At 58.6% G+C, this 13,672-nt stretch overlaps 1 protein-coding gene across 8 annotated transcripts in view; it reads left to right on the forward strand.

Annotated features, from left to right (window-relative positions):
- The window catches only part of COL16A1 (collagen type XVI alpha 1 chain), a 53,705-nt gene that overhangs the window by 7,114 nt on the left and 32,919 nt on the right, over nt 1–13,672 (forward strand). For all 8 annotated transcript variants that reach the window (XM_087858655.1, XM_087858656.1, XM_087858657.1 and 5 more), the window contains 30 exons: nt 392–445; nt 749–775; nt 1,349–1,384; nt 2,386–2,412; nt 3,452–3,514; nt 3,783–3,824; nt 3,950–3,994; nt 4,098–4,133; nt 4,512–4,574; nt 4,918–4,962; nt 5,048–5,143; nt 5,322–5,360; nt 5,977–6,021; nt 6,191–6,226; nt 6,365–6,475; nt 6,866–6,901; nt 7,128–7,163; nt 7,245–7,355; nt 7,715–7,759; nt 9,530–9,565; nt 9,728–9,772; nt 10,054–10,185; nt 10,935–10,970; nt 11,177–11,284; nt 11,601–11,723; nt 11,831–11,884; nt 12,099–12,140; nt 12,470–12,505; nt 12,595–12,648; nt 12,822–12,890. In XM_087858655.1, the coding sequence (XP_087714781.1) occupies nt 392–445; nt 749–775; nt 1,349–1,384; nt 2,386–2,412; nt 3,452–3,514; nt 3,783–3,824; nt 3,950–3,994; nt 4,098–4,133; nt 4,512–4,574; nt 4,918–4,962; nt 5,048–5,143; nt 5,322–5,360; nt 5,977–6,021; nt 6,191–6,226; nt 6,365–6,475; nt 6,866–6,901; nt 7,128–7,163; nt 7,245–7,355; nt 7,715–7,759; nt 9,530–9,565; nt 9,728–9,772; nt 10,054–10,185; nt 10,935–10,970; nt 11,177–11,284; nt 11,601–11,723; nt 11,831–11,884; nt 12,099–12,140; nt 12,470–12,505; nt 12,595–12,648; nt 12,822–12,890 (1,728 nt within the window). The remainder of the gene's footprint in view (nt 1–391; nt 446–748; nt 776–1,348; nt 1,385–2,385; nt 2,413–3,451; nt 3,515–3,782; nt 3,825–3,949; nt 3,995–4,097; nt 4,134–4,511; nt 4,575–4,917; nt 4,963–5,047; nt 5,144–5,321; nt 5,361–5,976; nt 6,022–6,190; nt 6,227–6,364; nt 6,476–6,865; nt 6,902–7,127; nt 7,164–7,244; nt 7,356–7,714; nt 7,760–9,529; nt 9,566–9,727; nt 9,773–10,053; nt 10,186–10,934; nt 10,971–11,176; nt 11,285–11,600; nt 11,724–11,830; nt 11,885–12,098; nt 12,141–12,469; nt 12,506–12,594; nt 12,649–12,821; nt 12,891–13,672) is intronic.

Below are 13,672 nucleotides of genomic sequence, written 5' to 3' on the forward strand. Positions count from 1 at the left end.
CCAGCCCCAGCCAATGCCAGGCTGATCCTACGCCCAGCACCATGGCCAGCTGCCCTCAGGTTCTTTAGGGTGACAGGGAAGCCCAGTTAATCCTTTTGCCCCACCCCCAGGCTGGGCAGCCTCCCTGCCCGCTGGGCATCGTGCCCAGCCTTTGGCTGCAGGAACACAGGATCCCATTGATTCATGGTCTTGTTTTCTCCGACATCACGTGGGTGGGAAGAAGAGGAGGGGGCCTGGGGGAGTGCCAGGGGCCTGAGCAGGCTCTCGATGCCTTGGGAGGTGCCAACCGAGGGGGTACCTGGGCCCATGCCCCTACCTGGGTGCCCGTTTCCAGCGTGGGCCCCTGCACGACCCCATCTTCAAGAGTTCCTTTTTTACTCCATCTGCCCAGGTGGACACCCAGCTGACAGGAAGCATCAGCCAGAAGGCAGAGAGGGGAACAAAGGTAGAGATGGTAGGGGGAGGGCAGGGGGCGGAGTTCACGGTGCCCTCGGTCTGCTCTCTGTGCCCTCTGTAAACCCCTTGAATAAGCCACTGTACTTCCACACTCTTCCCCCTGCCCCCACTCCTGGACAGAGCTTGGGATGTACAGGTGCCAGCTCCGAGAAGGAGGGGTGAGTGGGGGCGAGACATACAGTACCTGGCACAGTGTAGGGCACCCGCTCCTGAGGGTTCTTGGGTAGGAGTATTGGAAGCAGGCTTTGTAGCCTTTGCTTCCTGCCCATTACCATGCCCTCCCTCTTCCCAGGCCCGTCAGGAGACAGCAGCCGATGAGGTAAGCCTCCCATCTAGACTGGCAAAAAGAGCTTGGTTGACGAGGTGCCAGCATGAACCCTTTGGACAGGTTTTGGGGCACCAGAGCCTGGGCATGGGGGTTTGGGATGACTACAAAACTCCCAGTATTCCTTTAGTGCTCCGTGCTGGGCCGGGTCTGCCTGCTGCCTCTCCTCGGGTGGGTGGAAATGGCGGGGGGGGGGGGTGAGTCCTGGACACTCCTGCTGAATTGGCAGCAAAGGGCCACAGGGCATCATGGGAAGAATCCAGACCTTGGCTTTGAGACCCCAGATCCTGGGCCTCACTCTGCCCCCACACGCTGTGTGACCCAGATCGCACTGCAGTTCCTCTCTGGGCTTCAGTTTCCTCATGTGAGGAATGGCGTGGCTCTGGGTTGCTGGGAATTGAGCGATGAGGCTTGTTTAGTGGGATTCCTATCTTCCTGCTCCCTTGGACTTCACCCAGGACACATGTGATGTTCTGTGTGCTTGCTGTGTGCATGCGGGGGCATGGGGTGGGGAGGGCTGGTCCCGGGCTCTCAGAACTGACCGCCTGGCCCATTCTTCCCTTGCAGTGCCCACCCTGTGTCCATGGTGCCCGGGAAAGCAATGTGAGTGAATAGAGGGTGTGCAGGGTGGGGCGGGCGGGGGCTGGGAGTGGGTTAGTTGGCTTCCTGGTTAAGGACAAATGAGCTTTTGTGTTCTTATCACACTCCCTCCCCAACATCCCCCAGAGCTGGGCTTGACTCCCACCCCATCCTCACCAAGGGCTGCATGGAAGGAAGCCTCATGCCTTGTGATCTGGGCAATGTATTGGGATCCAGGGTGAAATGGGGACAGGGTGGTGGCTGGTGGGACCAGAACCTTGGTTGCTGATCCCGGCTTTCCACTCCCCTGAACTTGGGGCAGCTCTGCTTGAAGGCTTCCTACATCACCTTGGAGGTCTCGAGAAGGGGAAAGCTGACTCAGGGTGACACAGCCCAGCACTGGCCCCCAAACCCATGTTGGCTCAGGATGTTTCCTCCTATGTCTCTCTAGCTGGCTCTGGTCCAGCCTCCCTCTGGGAGTCCAGAAGGACAAGGGAGAGGAACTCGGTACGAGCGCAGCTAGTACCCAACTCTGCCTCTTCCGTGGGCAGCATAAGTCATTACTTCCCATAGCCTGACGTTCTGAATTGACATGCCACGTTAGTCCATAAAGGGCACAACCCCGGGTGCCCTCAGCTCTAAGCCCCCTGACCTAGGGGAACACAGGAAGTACCCCCCTGCTGCCTGGCCCTCTTTCCATCTAGCCCCCCACCCAATCTGGTAAGGCTGATGGTCCCCAGATATGCAGGAGTTACCATGGCAACCGAGCAGCCCTGTAATCCTAACAACCAGGGGGTGGAGTTTAGAGAAGGTAGGTTAGACCCCTCTGCAAGTCTGACAGCCTTAGGATATAAAGGCAGCCTGCTGGGTGGCCTTGGAGGCAGAGCTGTTGGTCTGCTGGGGGTCTTGGATTCAGGCTGTGGGTCCTGCCACAATGCTGTGTGGCCCTGGCTTAATCGTTTACCTTCTCTGTGTCCCTGTTTTTTCCTCCGTCTCTGAGATATAATGCTCTCTTTGCCTCCCAGGTCACAATCGGTCCCTCTGGACCCAAGGTGAGTCTGAGACGGAGAACAGGACACTCTTGCCCTCTTTGGCAGTCCCAGCCTGTCCCACGGCATGTGGCCCCATAGCTGTGTGTTTCTATCAGGGTACCCAGCCCTGTATGTGTGTGTGTTGGAGAGAGTAGGGGGTTGTGTGTGTCTAAGGACGTTAAGAGCGCCGCTTTTCTGAGTCCTGTGTGTCGGGCTTTCGGCCTCCCCTTGCCCATCTATCCCCTTCCCGCCCCCTCAAGCATCCTGCAGGGCGGGTGCTATCATTTTACTCAGAAAAACCTGAGAGCCAGCTGTGCCCCCCATGTGGGACTGGGGGTGTCGGAGTGATTGCGGGGGGTCTGGCTGTGTGCCTCCTGGGACACATGTTCACATGTGTGTGGTCCCCTGTGGCGGGGGGCATGAGCCCTTGCACCCGTGGGCCCGACAGGACCACCGAGCCTGTGAGTGACCGGGCGGGTGGCGTGTGTGTAAACATGGGACTGTGTGCTTGTGCACGCCCGAGAGTGTATAACACAACTCCTGGGGCTGCCTCGTGTCACGTTTCTTCCTTGCCACAACCCCCTGAGGTCGGGGCTGACAGGAAGCCCATTTTACTGATGAAGAAACTGAGTCTCAGAGAGGTGATGTGACTTGCCCTTGAGTCACATGCTAGTAAGTGGTGGTGCAGGATTCGAGCTAAGGCAGCCTAACGCCGTCGTGGTTCTGCGACCCCACATGTGTGTATGTGTGCACGTGTGTCCATGGGCCCTGGGTGAGCTGCGTGCGAGCTCGCGTGCTTCGGTAGGGGTGTGGGGAAAGTACCCTCTTTGTGAGACTATAGATTTGCCAAATATAGCCTCTTGGGGGTGGGAGGGCCATATGGATGAATGCACATGGAATCCGTATGCTGTGTGCATGGTTGGGGGTGGGGGCAGGCGGTGCTCATTTACACACCCGTGCGTGCGTGGGGGATGGGTAGAGAAGACAGACTGCGGAGACCTTCCTCAGGGCTCCCGTGTGCTCCCCCTGGTCCCAGCCCCTGTTTTGATCTCATTCACAGGGAGGGAAAGGTGAGCGAGGCCTGCCTGGTCCATCAGGCCCCAAGGGAGAGAAGGGAGCCCGGGTAAGTACCCCAGCCATGCCCACTGCGGGGCCCTGCCAGGCTGTGACCCGGGGTGGGGGGGCTGGCATGTGAACCATCCCATCCGCTGGCCAAACTCCTGCAGCCTGGCCCTCATGGGGGTTGATGGGTAGGGTCTTTCTAGGAGTTAGTGTATGGGAGCCTCTATTTTTAAGGGGGACCTAGAAGATGACCAGTGGGACTGTGGGACTCTTAAGCTTATCCTTCTCAAGACAGGGTCCCACTCTGATCCCTCGTTCCCTCCCCTTAGGGCAGTGACTGTGTCCGAATCTCCCCAGATGCCCCGCTTCAGGTAAGACCTGGAGGCAAGGCCTGCTTCAAGGCCAATATGGGCTCAGCCCCCAGGGAAGGGGCTGTGCCCTTGGCAGCCCACGAGGTGACCCTGGAACGCTCTCAACACCTTATCTCCCCGCTCAGTGTGCAGAAGGCCCGAAGGGAGAGAAGGGGGAGTCAGGAGCCTTGGTGAGTGTGGGACTGGGGTTAGGGCAGGGCAGTGGGGTCCTGGCCCAGCCTCTCCCTCCTTCCCTCACCCCTTCTGTTGTGTCCCCCCCCCCCCTTATCTCAGGGACCCTCAGGACTTCCAGGCTCTACAGGCCAGAAGGTAATGGGCCTGGATTTGGAGGGGAGGGTGCCAGGGAGGTCTGTGGGCCCTTCAGACTTCAGGAAGGAGATGTCTAAAATCTTCTTGGAGCATGGAGGGAACCGTCCCCACGTAAGACTGTCTGTCCCTCCCAGTCACCCTGCCCTGTCCAGATTCCCACCAGACCCCGAGGGAAATGCCACAGACTCCCTGAGACTGGCCTGGCTGGCTCAGGGGTTCCTGCTGTTGCCCACCTTCCTGGAGTGACTGAAGCCTTTCAGTCTCAGGGGAGGCCGAAACTAGGGGTCAGGAGGCAGTGGTCCTACCTCCCGATAGAACTGCTTTGGTTCTTCCAGCCCCTTTTTTCAACCCCAGTCACTTCCCCTTCTCCTTCCCCAGGGCCAGAAAGGCGAGAAGGGAGACGGAGGCGTCAAGGGCTTGCCGGGAAAGCCAGGCCGCGATGTACGGTGCTTGGGTCCCTTCCTCCCCGCAACCACACGGCCCTTGGCACAATGCTGGAACTGGCCACAGAGTCCAACCTGCTAGTCTTGCTCAGACAGGAGAACAGAAACCCAGGGAGGGGGAGGTAGAGAAAGGAGGGGACAGAAAAGCATTTGAACCCAGGGCCCCTGGCTCCCAGCCTAAGAGCCCCTGACCTCTAATGCCCTGATGTTGACGTCTGATGACCTCGGGGCACAGGGATGGAGTCTGGCTTTGGGGAGAGGCACTGAGGGCGGGCAGGTGGCTGCTACCCCAGGGAGGTGCCAGGCCTCAGACTTTTCTTCTGCCTTCCCCGACCCCACAGGGCCGGCCAGGGGAGATCTGTGTCATGGGGCCCAAAGGGCAGAAGGTGAGCTGTGGGTGTCTGTGGGATGGAGAGTGGGTGGAGGGGCCGAGGCGACGGCTCGCTCACACCTACCTTATGTCCGTGCCAGGGAGACCCTGGCTTTGTTGGGCCTGAGGGGCTGGCAGGAGAGCCTGGGCGCCCTGGCCTCCCTGGGCCCCCTGGGATAGGACTTCCTGGGACCCCGGTGAGTACTCCTGGCCCCTCCTACTGTTCTTTCCTCAGAGACCCTTCTCTTGCCTGGCTGAGACTGGGGAGATAAGGCTCGGTCCTGGGGGTGCTGGTTGGGGGAAGGGGCTCGGGGAGGTCTCGCCGTGATGTGGGGCCCCTGAGGGGCCTCTACCTGATACTGTTTCTGCCCTTAGGGGAACCCAGGCGGCCCGCCAGGCCCGAAGGGAGACAAGGTAAACATAGGCAGGAGTGTGGGCACTGGGGAGACTCCCTGCGTGGTGGATGGAGAGAGAAGGGGACCCAGGGCAGCAGCCAAGCATGGGCGGAAGGAGCCAGGCATTCAGCTGAGGATCCTAGCTCAGCTCAGCCAGGCCCCTCAGTGGGGACTGTCCCCATCCCAGTGCCTGATGACATGGGAGCCCTGGCCTGGGTTCCAGGATGGGGACAGGTAGGCCTAAGTCTAGCGATGATCAGAAAGGCCACACCTGCAGGGCCCAAGCTCATATTAGGGTCTTATGCCTTGATGAGCAGAAAGCCCTGGAAACGTCTGATTGTCTGTCTGCTATGGTTCCTCTGGCGTCACCCAGATTCCTCTTGACCTGAGGCACTGGGGATGGGGTACACAGAGGCCTCATATTCTTCCTACTTTTGCAAGCAGAAGGACTTAGGTTAGACGTGGAGAAGGACAGGCAGCAGACGGGGGGTGCTTGCTGACCAAGCCGAACAGGAGGAGATGGGAGATTTGGCTGAGGTCATCCTGCCAATTCAGAGAAGAGACTGATGGGGATGGGGTGAATGGGCTGAGGTCGTGGCCAGGAGCCTCCCCCTTAACCCTTCTTCTGACCACAGGGCAGCTCGGGGGTGCCAGGAAAGGAAGGTCCTGGTGGGAAACCTGTAAGTAAGCCCAGTCTGGAGGGGGAGGGGGGCCGCTGCCCACCATGCCCCGGGCTGCTCTATCAAGGCCTTCAGAGAGAGGGGGGGCTAGGTCCTTGGGCCCTCCCTTGGCATACTGGTCCCTCTGCCCTGCACTAATCACTAACATTCACTGCTTCTTCTCCAACAGGGGAAACCAGGGGTGCCGGGGCTGAAGGGAGAGAAGGTGAGATCCAGGCTGGGTTGTACCAGGATGGGGTGGGAGTAGGAGCCCCCCTCTGAAGGCAACACTGAGCATCAGGGGCGCTGGACCTTCTCTAGGAGCCCCCTTGTTTGTCCACTCATGGTCTCTCCCTTCTGCTAGGGTGACCCCTGTGAAGTGTGCCCAACGCTGCCTGAAGGCTTCCAGAACTTCGTGGGGCTCCCTGGAAAGCCAGGGCCCAAGGGGGAGCCAGGTGATCCTGCACCAGCCAAGGTGAGTGCCCAGGTGGCCGTGGAGGGGCCCCACAAAAAACCTGGGAGCATGATCCTGGAAAGGAGCTGGGTACTTGACAGAGGGACTGAGTACTCCTCTTGGCCATAGAGAGATTGCGGCCAGAGAGTCCTGGCTCTAGATGGGAGGGGGGCTGAACCATAGAGTTTAGGGCTGGGCTAGAAGGTCACCCAGGTTGCCATGGCTAGGTCCTAGGGTTCTTGAGGAGGCTCTAAGATGCCTTTTGGGCAAGCTGGGGTGGAGCCAGCCCTTATAGTGAGTGAGGCTGTGCCCTCCTCCTGGGATTGGGTGTTGGTTGAGGGCAGGGCTGGGTTAGGGTCCTCGGCTTGACTCCCCACCCCACTCCACTCCCTCATCCACACTTTCTTTCAGGAGGGCCTGGGAGCTGTTGGATGGAAAGGTGATCGGGTAGGTACAGGAACTTTCCAGTAGGGTAGCTTAGCCTGGCCTAATTTCCTCCATCTATTACGTGGGTTGATGGGCCCCAGCTCTGGGTGCCCACCTTGAACCCCATAGGACCCCTGGGTATTTGAAGGGTCTGTGGTGTATAACACTGCTGTCCTTACATATGGCTAGGAAGTTTGGGGTGCCCCAACAGGCCCAGCCTCAGCCCATAAACCTTTTCTCCCTGTAGGGAGACCCTGGCATCCAAGGCGCCAAAGGAGAGAAGGTAAGGGACCACTGGTCCCCTGGCTGCCCCCCACCCCATGACTGCTGGGAGCCTTTCTGATTCTTTCTCTTCCTTCCCCAGGGAGACTCTTGTTTGTCCTGCAGCTTAGCTGTAGGGGCCCAGCATCTTGGGCCCTCCACAGGGGCCAAAGGAGATGTGGGCTCCCCTGGCTTCGGTTTGCCTGGCCTTCCGGTGAGTGACTAGCTTGGCTCAGTCCAGCCCATCTTTGCCACACTGGTGACCTCCCTTTCTCCTCCCGCTCTGAGTCTCAAGGCAGAGACCAGGAGGGAGGCCCCGAAGCAGGTGTCCCAGGCCTGCAGCCTCGTGTCCCTCTCCATCCCTACACTGCCCCAGGTTGCTTGCTCCGGGGGCTCCCTCTTAGAACCTCCATGTGCCCGGCTCTATAACAGAAGGAACTGCCTAGCTGCCTGCAGTCGTGGCATTCGTCATTCCAGGCTGGCCTTTCTCTTTCTGGAAGGCTGCTGGGACCATGGTGTCTTTCAGGGGTGGGAGTGGGAAGAGGCTCTAATTGTGACTTGATTGTTTTTCAGGGGAAAGTTGGGGCTCCAGGGCCAGCAGGGCTGAAAGGAGAGAAGGTGAGATCTGAGTTAGCTGTCAGGGACACTAGGACTTCTTGGCAGGGAGGCAGGAAATAGGGACGAGACAGACAAGAGATCAAATCCACAGTGAAAAAAATTCATCAGTGCTTTGCAGATGGAAGTCAACGAACTTATCTGTGAGAGCCCTCGTGCTCTCCAAGGGAATTCCTTGCTGTTGTATTTTTATTTTATTGATCATCTAAAACAATTAGGCACACATAAGACTACCTTTTAATAAAATAACCATATTTAACTATCCTTTGCCACTTACCATGTGCCGGGCGCCGCTGCAAGCGCTCGCGCGTGGATTCACTTGTTTCGCCCTCCTAAAATCCGATGGGGGAGCTACTCCATTCTTCTCGTTTTACGGATCAAGAATTGGAGGCAGAGAAGGCCAAGTCCGTTCCCCAAGGTCACATGGCTGTTTGGGAGTAGAACTGGGATCTGCGCCTAGGAATCTGGCTGGAGTCTATAATCTTCGCCACTCGGCTGGGTCACCCGATTTTGGTGCCCGTGTTGCCATTTGTGTTTACAGTTGTGGCAGAGACAAATGACAGTGTTCCTCACATGAGGGCTTCTGTGCCGGGGGGTGGGGGGGGATGCGTGTTCGAGGGTGACAAACACCACAATGTGTGTTCAGACCCCCTCTGTCAGGCAGACCCCTCCTGGCAGTGCTCAGCGGGAGCTTCTGTACCCCCACCTCCCAGCGGCTTCCTCTTCGGGCTACCCTGTCTCAGTAAATGGCCTGTCCCCAGCCCCTCCGGCCCCAAACCTGCAGCCTCCTGGATCCCTGCCTGCCCCACACCCTCGCCTCCATCTGACAGTTCTGTCAACAGCAACTCTGTCAGCAGCCCCCCCGCCCCCCCTCCTCTCCACCTGCACGAGTGCCCCCGTGGTCTGAGCCCCAGCGGGGCTCCCCTGCCTGCGGCCACCGCAGCCCATTCACGGCCCCTTTGTCGTCCGGCAGCTAACATGATGTGCCCTTGTAAAAAGAACGCGGGTTTCACTATTTCCCTGCTTAAAACCCTTCATGACAGACTCAATACCAACGTCCTGCTATGCCTAACGAGACCCCAGACGACCAGCCCCTGCCCCCTTTCTGCTGGCTCTCCTCTCCCTGGTTCTCGGGCTTTAGATGTGTGGCTTCCTTCCCCTCTGGACCAACTCTTAGATTCTGTACTTCTGGCTCCCACTCTCTAGCACATTCTTCCTCTCTACCCTCCCCTGCTTTCGCTGGCTGGCCTGATTCCTGTCTTTCTGATAATAGTCGTGGTCAACACTTCTCTGACCACCCTGTCCAAAACGGCCTCCTCTGTTTCATCTCCCTGCCTGTTCCCTTCGCAACACTCATCACGGTTTACAGCTGCTGTGACTTCAAAAGGTTCCGGTTGTCCCCACAAGTACGCAAACTCCACAAGGTGGTTGATGCGCTGCTCGCCGCCTCCGCCCGGTGCCTCGGCCCGTGCACGTCCAGCGAATAGCTGTCGGATAACTGAAAGAATGATCTTTGTGTGCCGGGTGAAGGCTGCGTGCGGGGCTGGGATTCTGTGAAGTGAGGCTGGGGGCGGGAACCTGCCACAGACTCTCCTGGGAACCTTGGGGGAAATCCCCTTTCCCTCTCTGGGCCTCAGTTTCCCTCGCCAGGAAATGAAAAGGCTAGTCAGTCTAGAATTCCTCACAGGCTACTTTTGCGGTTTGTGGTTTGGGACTGACCCAGCCCCTGTCACGCCGCCTCACTCTGACCCTATGTTCTCTGCTTTGCTCCAGGGTAATTTTGGGGAGGCAGGGCCAGCCGGCCAGCAGGTGAGTGTGCTCGGCATAGGACAGCTTTGGGCAGAAGGAAATGTGGGAGGTGCTGCCTGCTGCGGGGGGGGGGGGGGGGGGGACAACAAACCTGGACGGTGCCCAGCATAGTCCAGGCAGGTGCTAGGCTTCACACATGGCTTTTTTTTTTTAATCACGCAGGGGCCACCAGGGCCAGTGGGACCCACAGGCATCAAAGGCGAGAAGGTGAGTCTGGGAACATTCTCCCACTGCGGCCAGGGTGAACTTCCTCAGCGCACACTTGCCCTAATTCAAGCCCTTCAAGACTCCCCACTGCTTAGCGTGGCACTCAAGACCTTGGTGACATGGCCCCCACGCTCACTTCTTACATGTCCTCCCACCCTCTCTCCTGAGAGATCCCTTGCCCAGCAGAAGTGCTACGTCAGGCCCAGCTCGATGCCCCAGGCCCCAGATCCCAAGTCTGGCCCAGGATCCCCCCCCCCCAACCCTGTGTCCTTGCTTGGCAGGGGGAGCCTTGTGAGCCATGTCCAGCCCTGTCCAGGCCTCAGGATGGGGACAGCTACATGGTGGCCTTGCCTGGCCCTCCTGGAGAGAAGGGAGAGCCCGGGCCTCCAGGCTTCGGCTTGCCAGGAAAACAGGTGAGCTCCTGGGTTGTTGCGGGCGGGGCTCCAAAGAAGGGAGGGACCCCTGCGTGGCTCTCTGGGCTCCCTGGACAGCAGGGAGTAGGTGGGAGTATGTGGAAGCGTCGGTGCTTCTGTCTCCAGAGGAGGTTGGCCTCAGGGGCCTCAGTCCTTCATCCTGGGACACCGTCGGGCAGGGCGCACAGAGCACCAACCTGAGACCAGACAGGACTGGGTTCAAACTCCAGCTCTGCCTTCTGCTCACTCTTTGACTTGAGCAAGTTGCTTCTCCTCTCCGTGCCTCTGTTTCCTCTGCGTGGCATGGTTGGAAAGCCTCGGGCTGTGTGCGTGAAACACTTGGCAGAGCGCAGGAAGCCATGGCCACCACGGGGCCCGTTATCGTTACCGCTTGATGGCTGGCCGCCAGCGCTGGCATAGGGTGCGCCCTTTGCCATGCACTGCTTCACGTGTACCCGCGCGTCAAACCTCACAGGGACTCTACAGGCGACAGGCCAGTGCCATTTTGCTCACCCCTATTGACAGATAAGGAAACCGAGTCACAGAGAGGTTAAGGAACTTGCCCTGGTCATCCAGGCAGGACCCTGGCTCGTCTCTTCCCTGCATCTATACAGTATGGCTTCCCTAAAATGGGAGCAGAGAGTTTGGTCTGTTCTGCGTATTGCTGTAGTCCCTGGGTCTAACACAGTGCCGGACACGTAGGGGTGTCCGCTGTGAGTGAACGGGTGCTAGAAATGCTTTCTCCCCAGGGCAAGGCTGGAGACCATGGACTGAAGGGGCAGAAGGTGAGAACCTCGTGGGCATGGGTGGGCACCACCTGTCTGATGAGCTTTCCACCTCCTTTTCCCTATTGCCCCGCGCCTACTCTCTATTCCCTTGCAGCTCCCAGCCCCAGCCCCAGCCCCAGCAAAGGGCTCCGAGTGTCTTTAGTTCCCAAGAGGGCAGTCTGCCCCCAGCTGGGTGTGCCCTCCTTGAACCCAGCTTCTTACAGGGTGATGCTGGGAATCCTGGAGATCCTGGAGTGCCAGGCACCACCGGGCAGCCAGGACTGTCGGGAGAGCCTGGGGTTCGGGGTCCCGTGGGCCCAAAAGGAGAAAAGGTCAGTCGGGCAGGGGACGTTTTGTTGTGTGAACAAAAAGAAATCAGGCTGAGAGTTAATGAGGTGAAGGACTGCAGAGTCAGGCTGTGAGCCTTACAAGTTAACCAGAGTCACTGGGTGGAGAAGCCTCAGCTCTTCTTCACAGCAGGGAGAAGAGCAAAGACTGTCAGGGGCTGTTTTGATCTCCCAGACTGAGGTGGGGGAGGTGGAGGGGCAGAGCTCTTAGAGGGGCACAAAGACTCCCTTTCTGATGCCTCCTCCTGGCCTGGCTGCCAGCCTTGGCTCTGAGCTCCTGGCTGTGCCCATCTCTGACCAGGGTGATGGCTGCACTGCCTGCCCCAGCCTGCAGGGGACAGCGATGAACATGGCGGGACTGCCTGGGAAGCCTGGCCCCAAAGGAGAGCCGGGGCCAGAAGGTGTGGGCCGGCCTGGTAAACCGGTGAGTTCCTGCTGCCTGCCCTCTGGTCTTTCCCTGCCTGAACTTTGTCTTCTCTACCACCCGCACCGTTTCCCCTGCGGGACCCATGGGCCACTTGTATCTTTTAGGGCCGGCCTGGTCTACCTGGAGTTCAAGGGCCCCCAGGACTGAAAGGTATCCAGGTATGTGTGCGTGGGGGGAGCCTGGGCTGCAGGTATGTGTGGTGAGGGTAGGGGTGGGCACATACATAGGGCCATTGGGCCTGGAGTGGGGAAGATCGGCTACAGAGTAGGGAGAAGGGGGAAGTAGGGAACTTAAGGGGGAAGAGGCTGGGGAGGGAGGTTTTAAGGGTGAGTGGGGAATCTCAAGTCAAGGATTGTCCTTCTTCCTCTTCAGGGAGAGCCTGGGCCTCCAGGAAAGGGAGTCCAAGGGCCCCAGGTGAGTTTTTAGGCTTCCCTTTGCCTACCTGCCCCCCAAACCCCCCCAACACTTCCATTAGCCAGCTGCCCACTCCTATCCATCCCCAAAACTACAAAGCTCTGCCTGCCCTCAAATGCTCAAGGGCACAGCTCTGGGATAAGGAATTGGGCAGCAGCCCTGGCCTGCCGTTACTTCTGTGGAGGACACTGGCTTGGCCCCCTGCCTCTCTTATCCTCACAGTCTTCCTGGGGAGCTCTCTTGAGTTTGGGCTGGTAGATGCCCCACCCCAGACCGGGTATGCCAGTGGGACAGGCTGGCTGGGGCAGCAAGTGTTTTCTGACTTGCAGGGGGAACTGGGAGTCCAGGGTTTGCCTGGCGTTCAGGTACGTCTGCTTTGGGCCTCGAGGAGGGCTGGGGGCTGGGAAGGGGCCGCTTTAGGATAAGGGTTAGCTGACTGTGCTTCCATCTGCAGGGACTTCCAGGACCTCGGGGACCACCTGGACCCGTTGGAGAGAAAGGCGCCAAGGTGAGCCTCTGCCTCGTCGGGCACTAGCCCTGTGGTGCTTTGGAGTGCCTTGGCTGAGGGGACAGGGCACATGGGACCTGTGACATGCCCACCACAGGGCCACCCAAGACCTGGTCTGATGCGTCTCACCTGCCTGATTGCCCTTGGTAGCCTCCGTGTCCTCTCTTCCACAGGGCTCTCCGGGACTGAAAGGAGCCGCTGGGCCTATGGGGCCCCCTGGTGCCAGTGTCTCTGGGCCTCCGGTAAGGGTCCTCTGTGCTCTGTGCTCTGTGCTGGAGGCTTGCTGGGGCCAAGGCTCTTACTGCTGGGAAGAGGGCACAGGGCTGACCCCGCGGGGGGGGTTCCTGGCAGCATGGGGGATGGGAGGAGAGAAGCCCAGCTTCCGAGAAGGAAGACCACACTTTCTGGATGGGGGCACCTGACTAATGACGTTACTGATCACCTCCATTTCGGGAACAGTGACTGCTGAGCCTGGTGCTAAGCTCTAGACCCACAGAGATCTGCTTAAACTTCACAATGGCCCTGAAAGGGAACGGCTGTTATTGTCCCTGTTTCATAGATGAGGAAGCTGAAGGCCAGATAGCGAGGGGGCAGTGTCAGGACTTGAACCTAGGTCTGTCTGACTCAAAGCACGTATGTGAACTCCCTCACCCCCACTTCAAACCTCGGGCCTTGGGGGATCTTCTAAATGGGTGCTGCCCCATTGAACTACCCATAATGATGAAAATGTTCTGTTCTGCTCTGCCCGAGCCGCAAGTGGTTACCGAGGGCTCGAACTCTGGCCAGTGTCACTCAGGAGTTAAATTGCAAATTTCATTTAATTTTAATTAATTTAAATTTAAATGAGCACATGCAGCTATGGGCTACCCTACTGGACAGCACAGATCTCTCTAGACCAGCAATACTTCCAACCTCATTACCCTCAAAGACCTCTCTTTATGACCGTCCCACCAATGAGTCCCGTGCTTTGAAAGATGTGTCTATTGAACAAATTGCAGAGATTAAATAATAAGTGCATTTCCTC

The sequence above is a fragment of the Ursus americanus genome, chromosome 33 (genome assembly GCF_024610735.1).
Source record: "Ursus americanus isolate L20-20 chromosome 33, mUrsAme1.1.p, whole genome shotgun sequence".
Classification (NCBI taxonomy): Eukaryota; Metazoa; Chordata; class Mammalia; order Carnivora; family Ursidae; genus Ursus; species Ursus americanus.